This window comes from Protopterus annectens, chromosome 2.part2 (assembly GCF_019279795.1).
Source record: "Protopterus annectens isolate FY-2018-M chromosome 2.part2, PAN1.0, whole genome shotgun sequence".
NCBI lineage: Eukaryota > Metazoa > Chordata > Ceratodontiformes > Protopteridae > Protopterus > Protopterus annectens.
In genome coordinates, this window is record NC_056730.1 from 606899150 (window position 1) to 606919545 (window position 20396).

Here is a 20396-nt window from a genome sequence, read left to right on the forward strand (position 1 = left end):
AAGATGACTATAACACATAAGTATAAGAGATGTTGGCACTTATAGATGTTCTCAACTCTCTTATTGTTTGTGGTCCCCTGGACCTTTACAGGTGTTTAACACACACCACCATAGTAATATGTTACATAAGCATGGTGGAATATGATTGTGCCTTTATTACAAACTGACTGTGTTGGTCTGGGAGTATAGCTTTTCAACACAGTCTCACTTTACAGGCATATTACCATAAGAATAAAGTTGTATAGCAGATAAGTTGAGCAAGACCAGGAAAGAACCACACAATCAGAAATTAAATCCGGGAATCTTCCTGGAATTGATGCAGCTGTATGAGTAACACCTCATGTAGATCTTTTTACCTCCACTCATAACAATCAGTTGGCAAAATTTTGTTCCAGGTCCTCATGCTAGAAGGACTGGAAGACAGATGCTTTTTATTTTACTTGGACAGTAACGTTCCTATATGCTTTCCACCCTTTTCACTAATATTCATAAGGACTCTGCAAAGATCATTGGGGTGACTCCCTTCTTGTCCATGCAACAGTGGTTCTCCCTTCTTTTGGAACAGCAAGGGCATTTACCACAGACTGGATCTACTCACCCATGACTGGGGTATTTGATGCATTCCATCGCCGAACAACTACAGCTGTCTGCTTGGATGACAGAATCTTAATATTTTTAGGCATCAGTTTTCTAAGCATGTGCAGCAGGTATTAAAGGATGCAAGAAAATCTGCTACTAGAAAATCTTATATTAGTAAATGGAAAAAATTTACTATTTGGTGCCAAGAAAAGAGACACCACCCGTTCAGTTTCTACATTGTTTGTGTGAGCTCCTGTCTTGTGACCTGCTTTACTCCACAATCAAGCTTCATTCATCAGCCATGTCAGTATGCCTGCCTGGATCCTCTTTTTCAATGCAATCGTGTGAGAAAATAATGTTGAAATGGTGTTGCATATGCAACCTCCCAGAAAACAGATGGCTTCTTCTTGGGAACTGAATTTTGTGTTAGACAAACTAACTGTTGCTCCATTTAACCAGCTCATCAGGTTAGCCCTGAAGTTCTTGACATGGAAAGCAGTGTTACTAATTGCTGTCATATCTGAAAGGAGAGTGTCTGAATTGCAGGCCCTTATTGGGGTCAACCTTATCTCATTTTCCACAAAAAATAGAGTTTCCGTAAAAAGTAATCCTTCATTTATGCCTATTGTGGTATCCAAGTTTACCATTAGCCAAACTGTCCTCCTTCCTGTCTTCCTTCCGAAACCTAAAAATGAGCGAGAAAAGGATACTCTGTAGCTTGGCTTTCCACAGACAACTCTGGCAATACCTTGACAGAATAAAAACTTCAAAGATCTCCAATCAGTTTTTCTTGTGAAGGTATGAAAAAGACAACCTGTGTCAGAAATGACCATTTCCAAATTATTGCCTCATGGAATTACCTTTTGCTATACACACCACAATAAAATAATTCCAGGAAGGGAGAAGACTCATTTTACCAGAGCCTTGGCTTCATCTATGGGTTTTTAGAAAGTGTTTGATTCCAGATGGTGCCTAGAAGGAGCAACTCGGTCCTCGTGTGCATTTTTCCCCCCACAGAGCAGCATAAGCTCACTTCCTTCTCCAGGTCTAGGACAGGCTTTGCTAGGACCTTTCTCCAGGAACTACCCTCTGTCTGTATAAACTGTGGCAATCTTTCCATGCAGTGGTGATGCATACCATGGGCATAATACAGTTGTGTAAGTAAACTTACCATAACAGTAGCTGTTCAAGTGATCTCTACTGCAGTAGCCTCTGCATCCACCTTTTGTGTGTATTTCATGCCAAGGTATGGATCTTTATTTTTTTTTTATTATTTTTTCCAGCATTGTCCCTGTCAAGGCTTTAGCCTCCCTCTTTCAGTTTGCATACAAACTATGATTGGCATAACTCCCAAACCTGGTATTTTAGTCATTTCAGCTTAACTAATGGTTTGAGTGTATGGAAGATGCCCTAAAGCTTTGGAAGCTGTCTGAGAATTGATTTTGCACAGTCTCATTTACCTATTTTAACTCTACCTGCACAGCAACTATTTGTAATAATGTATGCTTTTTTGCTTATGGAAGAAAGCTTTCACTGTAGTTGGACATTAAATTAAGCTCTTGCCATATGTGGACAGCATCACACTAGACACAGTCTTGAAGCCTTGTTATGGTGGTGAGTAATTGGGTAACTTCTTTTCTTGAACTGGTGTTCATTTTTTCATTTTAGTTTGGATACATGTCAACTTCTAGCTCACGTACTTCATCTTTGTTGTTTGAGTAGTTTCTTTGTTTGATTTTATTGGTATGTGTGTGACTTTTTTAATTGATATTGCTTTCACAGGAAATCCATGACTGTTGTGATGCTGTCAAGACAGAAGGAGTTGCACTGAACCCTCTTCTAGGGGAGTTGACTCCCATTCCGTTGCACTCTGGGATGGGAGGTGCTGTTCAGAAAATCTACGAAGCATTTGAGCCCGGAGAGAAAGGGTATCGACGGAAAGTAATAATTTCTAATTCTCTAGCTGATTCTTCGTTCTCTGTTGGCAATATCCAGTATGTTATTGATACAGGATTTGAACAGAAAAATGTGAGTACATTTTGTAAATGTTCACAATTTATATTTTGTCACTTTTGTTCTTTGTCGTGGAACAGATGCAGTGCTGTGTGGACTAAAAATGTAATCAAGAAATTTGTGCGCTCAGTTCTTGCTTCTCTAGTGATAACTGTATTTCCAGGAGGTAGAGGTAAATTTTCAGACAAAGAGATGACAAAATACTATTTTGAACTTGTTGTAACAGATTCATAATTTAGGGCATTTTCATCACTAGCATCATTCTGCAAGCCCCAGACATCTCAGCAATTAGTTTCTCACTCCATCCTCTTCTGCTTTCTTTCTGTTTGTTACTTTCTTAAATAAAGAGCCTCAACTGAGTGCCCACTTCATTTTTTTTCACTGAAGACTCAATCTATTATCACCTTAGTAAAAATGCTTTATTAAATAATTTTTTACTGAATTTTGTTTACGCCAAACCAGGCACAACAGTGTGATCTGAATGCTTGCTCAACTTGGCAGATACAGTTTTCCCATGCTAGTTTCCTCCTTTCTTTCCATTGATATCCTGCATGTGTTTCTCCTCCATTTTCCTTTTTTTTTCTGTTCCTAAACCTGTTCAGTTGATGTCCTATGGCCTCAAGCTATGTTTCTTGCCTTTTGTCTGTGCCTTGCCCTTGATTCCTTTGCTTCTCAGGCTAGGCAGTAATGGTCCAACTCCTCTTGCCCTCCTCCCTTTTCTGCTGTAGAACTTGTCTGTTCTTGCCCTCCTCCCTTTTCTGCTGTAGAACTTGTCTGTTCTTGATAGCCATTTTATGTTAAGTTTTCCTCTGTCAAAATATGATGAGCTCTGGATTCATTTTGTGGTAGTTACATTTTCTATTTCTTACCTTAGTAAATGCTGCATATCAGATCTTTTATTACATTACTGCTTCCCCAAATGCCCTTGTCCTTGTGTACATTACTGTCCCCTTTTCCCTCCTGCCCTCACTCCCCTTTTGAAACACCTTAAGGTGGTTGCTGCAGACTTAAGAGTTGCTGTCCCAAGTGAAATGGGCATCTCTATATGCCTGAAGTTGCAGGGAGTTAAGCGTTGGATTCTTATCTATACATAGAAGTGCAGTTAAAGTAAGAAGACAGATTCTTTAATCAAGCTTCTGATTTTTAAAATCTTCGTAGATGAATAAGGTCAGGTACAAAAGCAGAAAGAAGAAGAAGATGATGTAAGCCGTAACAGTTTGTGTAGTAATAGCTGATGCAGAAAGCTTCTGCTTGCATTTGTTTACCTGTTCTAACCTGTGGAGCTGCAGTACTGCATTCTGTTATGCTGTTATGTGGTTGCTTTTGTAACACAAAATCTCCTCCCTAAAAAAAACGCGCGCGCACACACACACACACACACACACACACACACACACACACACACACACACACACACACTGTTCATTAACACTCTCTACCCATTTTTTTCCTTTATTGGGCATTAAAGCCCCCCAGACTTGCACACACCATTTTTTTTCTTTATTGTGTTTTAACAGCTTTTTTGCTGTTAGTAATTGGGGGTTATCTATTGAGACTGTAGTTATGTTCTGGCTTGTTGCACACTTCCTGGTAGGGATCTTGCCTTCTTGGTCTCACTTCACTCCGTCTACCACCTACCTCACTTTTCCACCCCCACGTAATTTTCTTTATAGCTCAAAATCCCCCCCAAACACTCTCATTGTCCACTTTGTACATCCTGCAGTCTCTTATTCGTGTACCACATTTCTTTTCCTCATCCCTTTTCTACGTTAATCTACTGAACTTGATGTACGTAATAGTTCTCAGTTCCCCTCCCTTATCTTTCTCTCTAATGACACTCATCAGTCTAACCTCGCCCAAGCATTTTTTTTACTGCTTTTCACTTGGCTCTCAGCCTCTCTCTAAATAAGTTACATGCACTTACAATGAAATGCAGCTAGTCTGTACTCATATTTTTGTATTTTCCCCCTTAAACACTTTAAAATCCTCAGTCTAATAGAAAGCCCCACAAGCCCCACAGTGATTGTTCTATTGACCCTTCTTCAACATCCTTTCCCCAACTATCATCCTTACCTAGTCTCACATATCCTTTCACTGTTTACACTCACACAAAAAAGATTCAACATCCCCTGCAAACCCTCTAGTGCCACAAAAATGTACCCCATGTTAAATAAAAAATGCCTTTCTAGCTTAACATTCAGATTACTTCTACCAAGATTACCAAGTACTGCTACTATTGTTTAGTAGCAAGCAACATGTTGTTGTTTGTCTTTCGGCTTTTTCCCAGTAAAGGGTCGCCACAGTGGAACTCCGATCCGCTAATGATTAGCAGTAGATTTTTTTTACGAAACGCTGAGTTGCCAGCTCGATGCCCAACCTTCAATGAAGGCATGCCCATTTACGCACGCATGTCTTTCGAACGCTACCCAACCGCAGGGAGGACATGCAGACTCCACACAGAAGGCACTCCAAAGCCAAGCCGAGAATCGAACAGGAGAACCTCTTGCTGTGAGGTAACAATGCTACCACCGTACCACCGTGGCAGTCCAATAGCAAGCAACATACTGAACCTAAACAAGGCCTATCTATCCCTCAACTGAACTTTCCTTCACCTCAGTCTGCCCCCAAACAATACCACAGTTAAATGCAGATAACATCAACAGTAAACTTGAACAACTTGATGTATTTTGCAATATATACAACCCCAATACAGTTGCAGTTATTGAATCCTGGTTTAAAGGCGGCATCCCTAACTTGCATCACCTTTTTCTAGTTTGTTCTTAACTATACAGTACCAAACTTAGGGAAAGAACTGGCAGAGGAGCATTATTCCTTTACAGATCTTCCTTTGGCATCTGTCATCATTCTTAGACTTTGAAAATTAAAATTAAAGGACCATGACCCAAACTGGCTTATCTGTACCTAAGGCTCTTCACAAACTTTACTAGACCGTGGCCACGTCCCACCCCCATCCAACATGAACAGGTACCAAAACCTCATTAAAATTGTAGTTGATACCACTACACCCCTATGTATTATTACTGTGAGAAACTTAACATCCTCGCCATTTATAAACTGACACTGGTATATTTTTAACTGACCTTGACTTAAAAAATGTTATAGAATTGTGCATCCAAACCTAAAATTTTGAAACATTCTCTTCTGGGCCTTCTTATAACAAATATCATACACTTTATTTCCTGCCTTTCTTCCCTTTAGCTTCAGTGACCACTGTCTCGTGTCTTCTCATTCTGTCTCACTCGTACATCCCTTAAATAAATCTCAAGAATGATTTCCTCTCATCCAAAATTTCAATTTAACATATCTAAGCTGAAGTCACTCCAAAATTCTTTAGGTTCTTCTCCCTGCTTTACAAAATTCTGATCCCGAATCTGCAGCCATGTCTGTTACAAACATTCTCATCAGCCTGTAAAATAAATATTCTCCTAATTACCAGAGGAGTAAAACAACACACGAATAATTGGTTCACTTTTGAGTTCAATGTTATACTTAAACTCAGAGACAAAGTAAGGCTTTTGAGACTGTCTAAAATTCCTACTGACTGAGAAAGGTCTGTTACCCTATGAAACCTTACCAAAGAAGCTGTTAGGTGGCACAAAGCCAGGGCAGTCAGCTTATCAACTCTTAAAGTTCTGGAAAAAGTAAACCTTGTCACATGCTATCAAGTAAGCTCCAAACTTCATCCCCTAAAGCACAGTCAAGACTTCATTGGTAACCTGTCAAACCTTGACTTCTGAAAACAATTCTCAGGCCTTGTTTCTGCCAAACCCATCTGTCTGTATTAACAAACTAAACCATTCCCATCTCTACCTTGGGGAGCCCCCATCCTTCTGGATTCCCTCCCTTCTGTCGTCTGTATGTTAACAAAAAAGAGATCAAGAAACTTTTATATTCCATACCTCATGGCAGAGCTACAGCAGCTGACAGGTTTCATTTGTGATTTCTTTTACTGTGCAAAGAGCACCTAGTAAAACCTCAGCTGACAGGTTTCATTTGTGATTTCTTTTACTGTGCAAAGAGCACCTAGTAAAACCTCATTGATTAACTTTCTTCCTACATATTCCCAACCCTGAATAAAACAGAAACAGGAAAACTATTGCAAAAACTACCAAACCTCTCCTACTACTTTTACTTCTGGCCAGTCTGTCAGCACTCCCTGCTTTTAGAAAAGCTTTTCAAAAAAGTCATGTACTCCTAGTGTTCTTCCTGTATTCAGCAGTACAAGTTCCTGTCCAGTCACCAACATAGTTTCTGGAGAGGAATATCAACTTTGACAGCAGTCTGGTCTCTAGCAGATGATTAGAGTAGTTAACCCCTCTGACATTTTTTCATAGACCTCTGTAAAGCATTTGACTCAAGTTGGTCATAACTGAGTCCCTGATGCCCTTCCCTACATAAATCCAAGTTCAAAATCTGCAAACTGCTTCAAGGACTTTCTTACAGATAGATCCTTCCTAGCCAAATATGAACCCCCCCCCCATTGCCCGGTTTCTTTAATTCCCTGGGGATCAGTCCTCTCTGTCTGCTTCTGTCAAAACAACAGTCCTCTTCTACACAGAAGACTTGATAATATAAGATCTAACCATTCACCACTCTGTGCAGTACTTAAGGAGCTCCTAGAAGACAAACCTATTACACAACCACAAAAAAGACTGTTTGGTAACTATCAGAAACTTGCCACAGCATTGATAAACTGGCATATTCAGTAAACAATACAATCAGTGTAGAAAACGCAGAAACTTTCCAATATCTGTAAGTTTTCGCTGGATTCTACTTTAAATTTCCAGTGCCATGCTAAGTAAAAGGCTAATGTTAACAAATTATTGTGGCCTGGAAAGGTTTTACATTTATTGGCTTCAAAGTCTAAAATTGCAACAGGGAAAGGAATCTTACCATTTCAACTTGGTACAGGGCTCCCCTTATTATAGCTGCCTCAAATAAAAATAATTCTTTAGGTAACAGCAAACAAACTCTGCTGGTTTGTCATGTTGGCCACTGAATGTGAATACCACTAGCACATGTTGGCCAAAGCTAAATGACTTCCAATCCAACAAGGTGCTGACAAAGTTCGCAGACAGTTGCAAGTTGGGAGCCATTATTAACTCCCCAAGTGATGTTGACATCCTATAGAAAGGCCTCACTGAGACCACTGACTGGTGTCAGAACCATAGCCTTAAGCTCAATGCCAAAAAATGTCATCATCTCCTTTGGGAAAAACCCAGTTCCCATGAACTATCACATCGAAGGTAGTTCACTGAACACAGAAAGCTTTATAAGATATCTTGGAACACAGGTTGACAGCAACCTCTCTTTTGACCAGCACACTGCCACTGTGGTCAGAATGTTCTTCTATGTGGCACATCTCATTACTAAGGGTTTTGCATCCAGGAAGAAGGAGGTCATTGTCTCCCTCTTCCCCCATTAGGCCAATCATCGAGTACAATGCCCCATTTGGCATGTACCTCACTAGACACCTGAAACAACTGGAGAGGCCGCAGACGTACCTGACAAAGAGGATCCTAGGCCTTAAACACTTGCCCTATATGGACAGACTCAAAAAACTCCAACTATTCTCTGTCTCATATCGCCTACTTAGAGGTGACCTCTGCTTGACTTATTAAGCCATGTCTGACTCAGCTCTGTTAGAAATGCTACATCTAAAGAAATCCCAATCCATCCGCACCACACGCTCCAGAGACCTCAACCTCATTACCACAATCAACAGAAAGTGCTGGAGGGACAGGTTCATAACCCAGAGACTGCCCATGCTATGGAATAGGCTTCCCATATATGTCAAACAGAGCACCTCACTGGCCCTGTTCAAGAGAAATCTTAACGAGTTGATGGGAAATGGAAAATTTACCCCTGGGATCACTACAGTGGCTTTACTCGACAGAGGGACTGGAAACTTAAGGTCAGGTGGCACGATGCCGGGGTAATCCTATGGGCTAGGCTTGTAAAGGCTCCAGGGCCATTAGCCTAGTACACACATATGAACATATGTTCCCTGAACTAAAAATAAAGTATCCACCGGAACCAAAGGTTGTTTGACACAAGAACAGAATGTAAAATATAACAGAAGAGTGACCAGCACAGCTGAACTAAAAGTAATAATTTATTAAACACAATTTAAACACAGTAAGTGCTTCCATGCATAAGTACTTATTCAGACTGGATACTTTACTTTTGGTTGCTTCTGTTGTGTTTGCACTGTAACTCATGGCTGAAGGTGGTCAACAACTTGAGCTTGGCAATACTCTGAAGATGGTTACACAGCTGGATCTTCTTAAAAAAAAAAGTCTGTGTAGAAGGTAACCCACTCCTTTCTTGTGACTTTGAGAAGATAGGAGAAGCTTGTGAGATCGGAAATGCTGATATGAACTCATTTAATATTTCTCGGAGGAAAATTGGGAATAAACTTTTTAAGTTAAAAAGATTATAATGGCAGAGACTGAATCAGAAGCATGCCTCCATTACAAGGTTGTGCCATGGGGTTTGCATGTTTTTTTGTATGCGGACTTAATGATGATCAATATCCCAGTTTATGAAGGGTTGGCAGGCAATGAATATTGAACTTAGTTTTAACTATATAAAATTGCTGATCGATTTCTTTAAGCCACAAGAGACTGACCTACGAATTCAAGTAGAAACTATGCTTTAAAGACTTGCATGCTAATGTATTTTTGAAGAAAACTGAAGAAATCTTAGCTAACATTAGCAATTATGATTCTAATTTATAGCAGCAGAAATGTAAAAAATTAGAAAGGGACTATGAAGACCTCAAAATAGGGCATATTTTTGTTTGGCCGTAGTCGTCATTTTTGAAGAGCACTAATACCTCTCATGTAAATTAACACACAGGTTGTTTCATCGAGAAAATAATTGGCTTCCAGTAATGCAGCCGATGATCAGAAATAGGTCTCTGATGATAACAGGAATGGTGAATTAATTAAGAATGATGTGCAGGTGCAGAAAGAATCACAGCTTGATTTAGGAGCACAAAGTAAGAATTTGTTGGTTGCAGTCCCTTTAAACTCCAATAACTTTCCCACTCTTCCAGTTCTATTGAAGAAGCGGCAGTTGCCAGGCAACAAGCATTCAACCAGCAGAGTAAACAGGAAAAGATGACAGTCAGTAGAGCAGGAGGGAATGAGGACATAGAGCCAAAAATGAGGCCGTCAGATGCAATGTTAGTCTTCAATATTTCTTCATTTAATCTTAGCCCTTTGCACTTAAGTGTATTGAACAAGAGGTTATCTTTCATACCAGCAACAGGAGCAGATTTCTTTGATGTATGTTTGAGATTGACAGTCTTTGGAAGGGACACTATGCTCACGTCACTGTTTCCAAACAATTTTACCTGTGGTAATAAATACAAGAAGCCAAGCTCTTTTAACCCACTGTTGGAACCAGCCCTAGAAGCTTTTGTTCGCGTCTGTGCGGCTGAATTGCAACAAATATTCAATGCTCCAATCGAGGAGGTAAGCATTTTCATAATTTAGTATGCAGCTTTAGTAGAATTACAGTCTCAAGATTCTATACGTATCTGTCCAGCAGATAAAGGTGGATCATTGGTTGTAATGGGTATTGAATTTTATATTGTCAGTATATATAAACGTTAAGCTCATGCTAAGACTTGGTCGTATAGACTCGGAAAGAATAACTTCTATTATTAAAAAGGTTCAAGGAGAAGTTTATGATCTTTTAATGACTGGTCTAGTGTCATATGATGTATATAAATATTTTTTGATAGATAATCCAGTAACACCAGTGATAAATGACCTCCCCAAGATTCATAAGAATAGTTCAGAACCACCTATGAGGCCAATTGTCATAGGACAAGGATGGTTAACTAAAATGATTTCTATTTATGTAGAGGACAAACTCAAACTAGTGCTTGACAAAGTGTCAGCTGTGTTAAGAGACTCAGTAGATTTTCTTTTGAATAAGTTTTATGAAAGTGTTCAAGTACTAAAAGATTGTTCTGATTTAATTTTGGTTACAATGGATGTAGCTACACTTTTTACCGTTACACCCGATGAGTATGGGTTGGATGCTGTTAGAAGTTTTTTACATAAGAATAGCAATTATAAATAATCAAATTGTACTAATTTGTGCTTTATTAGAAATCGTAATAGAAAACAATGTCTTTACTTTTAATGGTGAATTTTTTTCTGCAGACTCTTGGTGTAGCTATGGGCACAGCATGTGCCAATAGCTGCACCAGTATGGTAATGGCCTTTTGGGAGGCAGAGTATGTATTTGCCAATAGTGCATATTCAAAAAATATTGTGTGTTATAACAGATTCATGTATGACGTCTTTATTATATGGCAGGATTCCTCAGAATTGCTTAATTCTTTTGTGTGTTGGCTTAATAGCACCACAGAGTATCTTAGCTTCATTGTGTGTGCTTCAAATACATCCATTGACTTTTTGGACGTTGATATCTCAAAAAAATCTTATTGGGTATTTGGAAACAAATATTTAGGAAGTCATGCTGGGGAAAAAAGTAAATTACATAGGAGGAGTATAAATCTAGATTTTACATATCGTAATGTGTTAAAAGGACAGTTTTAAGAACCTCAAGATTATACACTGATAATACAAGGTTGAATGAAAATGTGAATCTCTTCATGATGAATTTTATGAGAGAGGTTATGGATGCAAGAAGGTTAGTGGCACTTTGTGTCATGTTAAGGGGCTATGACAAACACAAGGGAGACATTATTCAGATAGTGTGAATTAGAGAAATTATAGATCACATCAGGATTATAGTTGCTTACGAATTGGGATTTACTTATTCTAATAATGCTAACGATGTATGTAATGTCATTAAAAGAAACTGGATGATATTATTGGCTGTTGAAGGTGTACAAAAGATTGTAGGGGAGCAACCCAAGTTTTACTTCAAGAATGCAAAAAATCTGAAGCAAGGGCTCTGCTGTAAGAACGATGTAATATTTGAGCCCCATATTTCATCAGGAAGAATTGGCACACACCCCTGTCATTGTTGCAAAGTCTGATGTTACATTTCCGATGCTCCTTATTTTGTACACCCTACTACTAATATCAGATGTGAATTTAAATTTTATGCAGATTGCAAGAGTGGGAATTTAGTATATTTGACAACTTGCAAAAATGTCCCTGTTTTTATGTAGTGATGACTAGTTGGAGCTTTTATGAAAGAGTTTTGGTACACAAGTGAAATAAGAAGAGATGTTAATACAAATGCACTGAACAAGTATATTAAATCTTAACACTGATCATATTTTTTTATTTAAGATACTTCAGTTAACAAGTAAGAGTATCGCGGATGTATGATTAACAAAACTGATAATAATGAGTTGAAATGGATTATCACTTTACAAGCAGACTCGTTCGGCTTGAATGAAAATACTTCACTTAGACCTTATTTGAAGACACTTAAGATTAAGCCTTAGATCAGTGCTATGGTAACTAATTGTTTTATATGTTTTACTTGATGGTTTTAATTATGTAAGTGTATTTAAAAAGGTTTTCGTTTTATGGGTATTCAATCTGAAGAAGTGCTTATGCACAAAAACGCTTACTGTGTTTAACTTGTGTTTAATAAATTATTACTTCTAGTTCAGCTGTGCTGGTCACTCTTCTGTTATATTTTGCATTATGTTCCCTGAACTACCTTCTCTTCAAACTTTTTAAAAGTAGTTACATCCCATAATACATAAGAGTGCTGCTGGCAAAGCATTGTGCAGTTCAGTTAGTTGTATTTCTTTTAAGTTTCCATGATTAATTGAATGTGAGTAATGTGGCTAGGTATTCATTTAAATGTAGTAATATTTATTATGGATGCATATCTAATCCTATTCTATGAAGTATTAAAGATCAAAGATCACATTGCGTAGCACTTCACCAGTAGTACTACTTATTTATGAATCTTAGGGAAATTCTCCTTATGCACTAGCAGATTAAAACTGGGATGTCTCACCTAAGTGTAGATCACAGGTTTGACACTGTGAGTTTCAACTCTGTTGCCTGTAGAAATAAGGCCGGCAAGTGCTTAGCACAACCCATAACATTTTTCTAAGCTAGCAAGATTACTTTCCCTTACTCATAATTTTGGGCATGTAAATCCTCAATTTCCAGATCTGCTCAGCCATGGCTGAAGTCAGTTGTCCTCAAAAATGGCCCCAGGCTACTTTGACTTTCGTGGTTTTTTTTATAACACCTTTATTGAATTATCTCTTGCTACACATGCAAACTTCCATTCATATAAAAGTAAGCACACCATATTTATACATCACATGTATTGTATATCATATAATCAGAGAAAGCAACATTACATAAATTGTTCAGTTCCTGCCTTCTCTTAAACCTTGTTCCATCTCCAAATTATTTTTCTGCATGTATTGTTCCCACAGTTTCATTTTTTTATGTAATTTTCTCTTACCTTTTTCTAAGGATCCATACTTTGTTCTTTTGTCTCTGTTACAGTATTCACTGCTTCGTGTGTAGTTGGTTTAGATTTTGATTTCCATTTTCTAATAACTGCATTTTTGCAGCCTCCAGAATTAAACTTAACAAGGCCTTACTTTGTCTAGGCATTTCAGATCCTGTATCCAAGCTCAGAAAATCATTTCCATAGTTATATTCATTTGCTTGCCCATTATTCTTGACAGAGCACTCTATAGAGAGCTTTCCAAGTCTGCCAATTCATTACACTCCAAGGACATATGCTCCCACGGACATCTTTCTTCCCCGTTACACCTCAAACGTTTGCCATCTGCCTGAGGAAGAATTCTTTGGAGTCTCTTTTGGGTATAAAAGTATCTTTGCAAATACTTCCACACAAAAATCCTAAATTTTCTAGATTTTTTGTTGCATATTTGGATGCTATACATATGTCTGCCCATTGTATCTTTGTGAATTGCATATCTGATCTCTCTTCCCAATCTTCTGACCTCTTCTGATTGATTCCTATAGTTATCATGCAATGTTTGTATGCTGTACTAACCATTCCTTTTTAACAGCAGCTTCTGTCAAGATTCAGATAAAAACTCAACCAGGGTAGGTCTTCCATTTAGGATTCCCCTATTCCTTCCTCTTTGCCTATACTGTGATACCAAGCCCTGATAGGGAGGGTAATCACTAGCCTGCAATCCAAATGTGTTCTTGGCCTGTTCCCATTCTGTTACCTTTCTCTTCCCAGTACCTTAGTTTCTTTGCCAGCTCTCTCCAGCAAATTCAAGCCCCCTCTTGCCTGTTCTCTGTACCCCTAATTGCAGTCATCCTTATTGTCAGAATCTCCTTTCCCCATTCCTTTGTTGGTTTAATTCTTAGTATTCCTTCTGCTACTTTATGAATATAGTAGTATGTATGACTGTTATTCTCCTTAAAGATATGTGTCCAAAATCTCATTCTTTCCTTGTTTTTTGAATTAGCCTCCTGCTTCATCATCATCCTTTTCCACTTTGAATTGTGGCTTTCTGCTTGTATTATGTGTAAGACATTTAATTGTGTAGCTCTAAAATATCCCTTCAGTCAGGTAATCCTAAATATACTTGGTCTGTTGGGTGGATCATCTTATTCCACTTGACTCTTGCCCTTTTCCCTTACCAAATAAAATATTTCAACTGTTTATTAATTGCTATCCACAACTTCTCCTCTGGTTGATAAAAATATCCCTGACCTGGGTATAAAACCAAAGGGACTAAAAACAGTTTACTGCTTGTGTCTTACTATCCATTTCCATAGGCAAGAGCTTCCGGTTTCTGCATTATCTTTTGTTTAGTCTCTTACTACATATCCTTAGCTGCCATAACAGTATCCTCTTTAATCCATACTCCTAAATACTTAGTTTTATCATGTCCCCAATAAGTATGGGTACTGCTGAACCAAATTCATGTGTGGGTATATAGTTTATAGCTATAGCTATAGCCTTTGTTTTACCTTCATTAGTTTTATATCCTGAAAAAAAAACAGAACTGTCTCAGAATGTACCACCACACTGAAATGTCCTTTTTCTGGTTCCGTCAGGTACAAAATAATATCATCTGGACATAAAGCCAACTTTTCTTGAGCACCATACTGTTTATATCCTTGAATCTGAGTCTCTTGTTTTCTTTTCCAATGGTTCTAAATATAACGCAAATAACAAAGGAGAAAGAGGACACCCTGCCTAGTTCCTCTGTTCAGACATAACTTATCAGAAAGGAATCCTCCCGCTTTGATTTTTTGCCTCCTGTCCCTCATATATCCTTGTAGTTAACCTTTTTATTGTATCAGGAAATGCAAATGCTTCCATTGCCCTAGTCATAAAATCCCAACTTACTCTGTTGAATGCCTTCTTTGCATCAAGACCCACCAGTGACAGTGGTATTTTCGTACATTCTGCTTCACTCTGGATCATCATTGTTGTAATAATGTTGTCAAATGTTTGCCTCCCCGATCCATTGTTGTAATAATTTTGTCAAATGTTTGCCTCCCCATCCACAAAACCACAGTGGTCCATATCTGTCAGTTTTGGCATCATCTTTGCCATTCTTTTAGACATTATAGACGTAAACACTTTATAATCCTATTTTAAAATTGAAATGGGTGCGTATGAAGCTGGGTCTTTAGCATCTTTAGGTATTGCAGCCACCACAGCTTTTTTTTCCAGGATGTTAGTTCCTCCCCTCCTTTTAAAATACTGTTAAACAGGTCTTTATCACTTTATTCCCTCCTAACTTCTAAACTTCCACTGGAATACCTTCTGTTCCTGGAAACATTCCTGAGGATTGGTTATACATCACCATTATTATTATCTCATTTCCTCATGTCTTAACTGTTAGTTGTTGAGTCTTATCTATTTCTGACCTTGGCAAGTTTAAGTCTTCTATAAATATTTCCATTTGTGCTTTTTCTTGATTCCCTTACTTTTCTGCTTTATACAAAATTTCTTAACATTTCCAAACTATCTCTAATACTTCTACAGGATCTGTGGTTATTTTTCTTGTTATAGGCTTCCTAAGTCTGACACCAACCCTTTCTACTTTGTGCTGCCTAAGTTGCTGTGCTAGTTGCTTAACATCAGCCTTACTAAACTCGTGCATATTATCAAGGTATTCCCTTATTTTTAGCACTCTGCATTTGCACCTCTTCTTGGTTCTGTAAAATTTCCCTTATTTTTTAATAAAATCTTTGCCATCCCCTCAAGTAATTCTTATTACTTAATCAAATCACTTTCTTTTATTTGTACCCGATTTTTAAACTCCATTTTAATTTTACCCTACTCACTAGCTAAAACTTCTGGAGTACTTTGTCTTCCATAGTAACTCTCAACTCATCATCATCATCTTCTTTCGGCTATCCCCATTAGGGGTCGCCACAGTGGATCATCTGTTTCCATTTCTTCCTGTCCTCTGCATAATGCTCTTTCACACCAACTGCCTGCATGTCCTCTCTCACCACATCCATAAACCTTATCTTAGGCCTTCCTCTTTTCCTCTTACCTGGCAGTTCCATCCTTAGCATCCTTTTCCCAATATACCCAGCATCCCTCCTCAGCACATGTCCAAACCAACACAATCTCCCCTCTCTTCCTTTGTCTCCAAACTGTCCAACCTGAGCTGACCCTCTAATATGCTGATTCCTAATCCTGTCCATCCTAGTCACACCCAGTGCAAATCTTAACATCTTTAACTCTGCCACATCCAGCTCTGACTCCTGCCTTTTTGTCAATGCCACCGTCTCCAACCCATGTAACATAGCTGGTCTCACTACCCTCTTGTAGACCTTCTCTTTCACTCTTACTGGTACCCGTTTGTCACAAATCACTCCTGACACTCTTCTCCACCCATTCCACCCTGCCTATACTCTCTTCTTCACCTCTCTTCCACACTCACCATTACTCTGAACTGTTGATCCCAAGTACTTAAACTCATCCACCTTTACCAACTCTACTCCCTGCATCCTCACCATTCCTCTACCCTCCCTCTCATTTACACACACATATTCTGTTTTAGCCCTGCTGACCTTCATTCCTCTCCTCTCTAAAGCACATCTCCACCTCTCCATGGTCTCTCCAACCTGGTTCCTACCCTCACTACATATCACAATGTCATCTGCAAACATCATAGTCCATGGGGCCTCCCGTCTGATCTCATCTGTCAACCTGCCATCAGCACTGCAAATAAGAAAGGGCTCAGAGCTGATACTTGATGTACTCCCACCTCCACCGTAAAAGTGTCTGTCACTCCCACCGCAGTCCTCACCAATGTCACACTACCCTCGTACATATCCTGTACCACTCTTACATACTTCTCTGCCACTCCAGACATCCTCATACAATACCACAACTCCTCTCTAAGCACCCTGTCATATGCTTTCTCTTAAGTCCACAAAGACGCAATGCAACTCCTTCTGACCTTCTCTGTATTTCTCCAACAACACTCTCAGAGCAAACATTGCATCTGTAGTGCTCTTTCCTGGCATGAAACCATACTGCTGATCACTAATCATCACCTCCCTTCTTAACCTAGCTTCCATTTTTTCCCTATAACTTCAAGCTGTGACTGATCAATTTTATCCCTCTGTAGTTACTGCAGCTCTGCACATCACCCTTATTCTTAAAGATTGGTGCCAAAACACTTTTTCTCTACTCCTCAGGCATCCTCTGACTTTCCAAAATTCCATTAAACAATCCGGTTAAAAATTCCACTGCCATTTCTCCTAAGCACCTCCATGCTTCCACTGGTATGTCATCTGGGCCAACAGCCTTTCCATTCTTCATCCTCTTCATAGCGGTCCTTACTTCCTCCTTGCTAATCTGTTTCACTTCCTGATTCACTATCCCCACATCATTCAATCTTCTCTCTCTCTCATTCTCTTCATTCATCAGCCCTTCAAAGTACTCTTTCCATCTACTCAGCACACTCTCCTCGCTTGTGAGTACGTTTCCCTCACTATCATTTATCACCCTTACATGCTGCACATCTTTCCCAGCTCTGTCCCTCTGTCTAGCCAATCGGTACAGGTCCTTTTCTCCCTCTTTAGTGTCCAATCTCTCATATAACTCTCCATATGACTTATCCTTAGCCTTTGCCACCTCTCCCTTTGCCATGCGCCTCATCTCCTTATACTCATGTCTACTTTCTTCATCTCTTCGACAATCCCACTTCTTCGCCAGCCTCTTCCTCTGTATACTCTCCTGTACTTCCTCATTCCACCACCAGGTCTCCTTGTCCTCCTTCCTCTGTCCAGATGTCACACCAAGCACCTTTTTAGCAGTCTGCCTTACTAGCTCTGCTGTAGTTACCCAGCTATTCAGTAACTCTTCACTGTCTTACAGTGCCTGTCTCAACTCTTCCCTGAACTCCACCTCACAATCACCCTTTTTTAACTTCCACCATTTAATCCTTGGCACTACTTTCACACTCCTCCTCCTCTTCTTGAATACCACCGTCATCCTACAGACCACCATTCTATGCTGCTTAACTACACTTTCCCCTGTCACCACTTTACAGTCTCCAATCTCCTTCAGACTAGTACATAGGATATAATCCACCTGTGTGCATCTTCCTCTACTCTTGTACATCACCCTATGCTTTGCCCTCTTCTTAAAATACATATTCACCACAGCCATGTCAATCCTTTTCACAAAATCCACAATCATCTGACATTCTGCATTCCTCTCCTTAACACCATACCTACCCATCACTTCCGCATCCCCTCTGTTCACTTCACCAACATGCCCATTGAAGTCCACTCCAATCACTAGTCTCTCACCCTTGGGTACACTCACCACCACTTCATCCAACTCACTCCAAAATTTTTCTTTCTCATCCATCGCACACCCAACTTGTGGAGCATATGCACTAACAACATTCATCATTACACCATCAATTTCAAGCTTCATAAACATCACTCTATCAGACACTCTCTTCACCTCCAAAACACTCTTGGCATACTGTTCCTTTAGGATAACCGCTACCCCATTTCTCCTGCCATCCACACCATGATAGAACAATTTGAACCTGCCTCCTATACACCTGGCCTTACTTCCCTTCCATGTGGTCCCTTGTACCACAATATATCAACCTTCCTTCTCTCCATCATATCAGCTAGCTCTCTCCCTATACCAGTCATACTGCCAACATTCAAAGTTCCTACCCTCACTACTACACTCCTAACCTTCCTCCTCTCTTCCTGCCTTCGGGCATGCCTTCCCCCTCCTCTTCTCCTTCGGCCAACAGTAGCCCAATTTCCGCCAGCATCATGTTTGCTAACAGTACTGGTGGCGGTCGTTGTTAACCCAGACCTTGACCGATTCGATATAGAAATATGAAATGTTCTCCACATAAGTCATTTGGCAGAGGTTTTTCACTGGATGCCCTTCCTGACGCAACTCTCCCCATTTATCCGAGCTTGGGACCGGCACAAAGAAATGCACTGGCTTGTGCATCCCCAGTGGCTGGTTTATAATAATTCTCAACTAATTTCCATTATCCATTCCTTAAATTCCACTCATTTTAACAGGTAGTTGGGGAGGCACTAGTGTCTCATCTTTACTTTTGTTGTTGTTGTTGCTTTTCGGCTTTTCCTGGTAAGGGGTCGCCACAGCGGAACTCCGGTCTGCTAATGATTGGCAGTAGATTTTCATGAATGCCAAGGTGCCAGCTCGACGTTCAACCTTCAGCGAAGGCACACCCATTTACGCATGTCTTTCGAACGCCCACCCAACCATGCAGACTCCACACAGAAGGCACTCCCTGCACTCTAGCTGAAAACTAAACGGGAGAACCTCTTGCTGGGAGGCAACAACGCTACCGCTGCACCACCGGGATGTCTCATCTTTACTTTATTACCCTGTATTTTTATTTTAGGTGTTATTGATGCATGATGTGAAATAGTTATTGATTGTGTGTCATAATTATCAGTTAAATGTACATGTTCCTGTGAAATATAATTTCTGTATAGTCTAGATCAGTTATTATACCTTGGGGAATAATATGTAAATTCTCCATGAGTTCCTTCTGTTGAATTAACTTCTTTCATACCAAATATTTTCATAAATGTCTTCACAAATCTACCCCCTTTTGTTATATTTTCCCTTCTAGGCCCCCGATACATCACCATTGTTGCTAATCAAATTCCAGTCCCTACTTAATAAGTAATATTCCCTGCTGAAATCTGATTATTCCCCTATTTTTTAGCTCAGTAGTAGCACTTTTAAGTGGAATATAGTTACATGCCAGTATAACCTTTACCCTTTGCCAGTAGACCCATACTACCACAAATCTGCCATTATTATCTTTTTTCCTCTTTTATCACTTATGAAGCTCTTTTAACAATTATCATAAGTACTCCTGTTTTCCTTTGTCCCTGATGTTCTGCAGAGTTTCCATCATGAAATCCTTTTTTTTTTCAAATTCACATGCCCATTTCTTTCCAATTGTGTCTCCTATGCCATTACTATTTACACTTTCTATTCCTTACAATAAGTAAGTATTCCTTCCTTTTTGTCTGTCCCTGTGAGACCATTTACATTTCAAGATAATATAGAAAGTGTTGCCAGTATGGTAAGATGTCATTATTCCTATCCGTTGTATATGACAGGTTTTGTAAATGTCTGTTTCCAGCTTTTTTGATACATTCACCCATGAATATTTGGCAGGTTAATCCTTTACAGTTTTCCTTATCAACATTGGAACCTGTCACATTTTGCTGTTTTTTAATAAAAACACTTGTATCTTTAGTTGTTTTGAGACAGGTTTGTAACTTCCAATTGTATCTTCAGTTCACAGGTTAGATTGTCTCATT

General features: G+C 39.3%; 1 protein-coding gene across 1 annotated transcript in view; it reads left to right on the forward strand.

Moving 5' to 3' along the window:
• LOC122795741 (putative pre-mRNA-splicing factor ATP-dependent RNA helicase DHX32) overlaps window positions 1–20396 on the forward strand; it is a 787400-nt gene that overhangs the window by 288614 nt on the left and 478390 nt on the right. The window contains exon 4 of the mRNA XM_044064050.1: window positions 2362–2607. Coding sequence (XP_043919985.1) covers window positions 2362–2607 — 246 coding nt within the window. The remainder of the gene's footprint in view (window positions 1–2361; window positions 2608–20396) is intronic.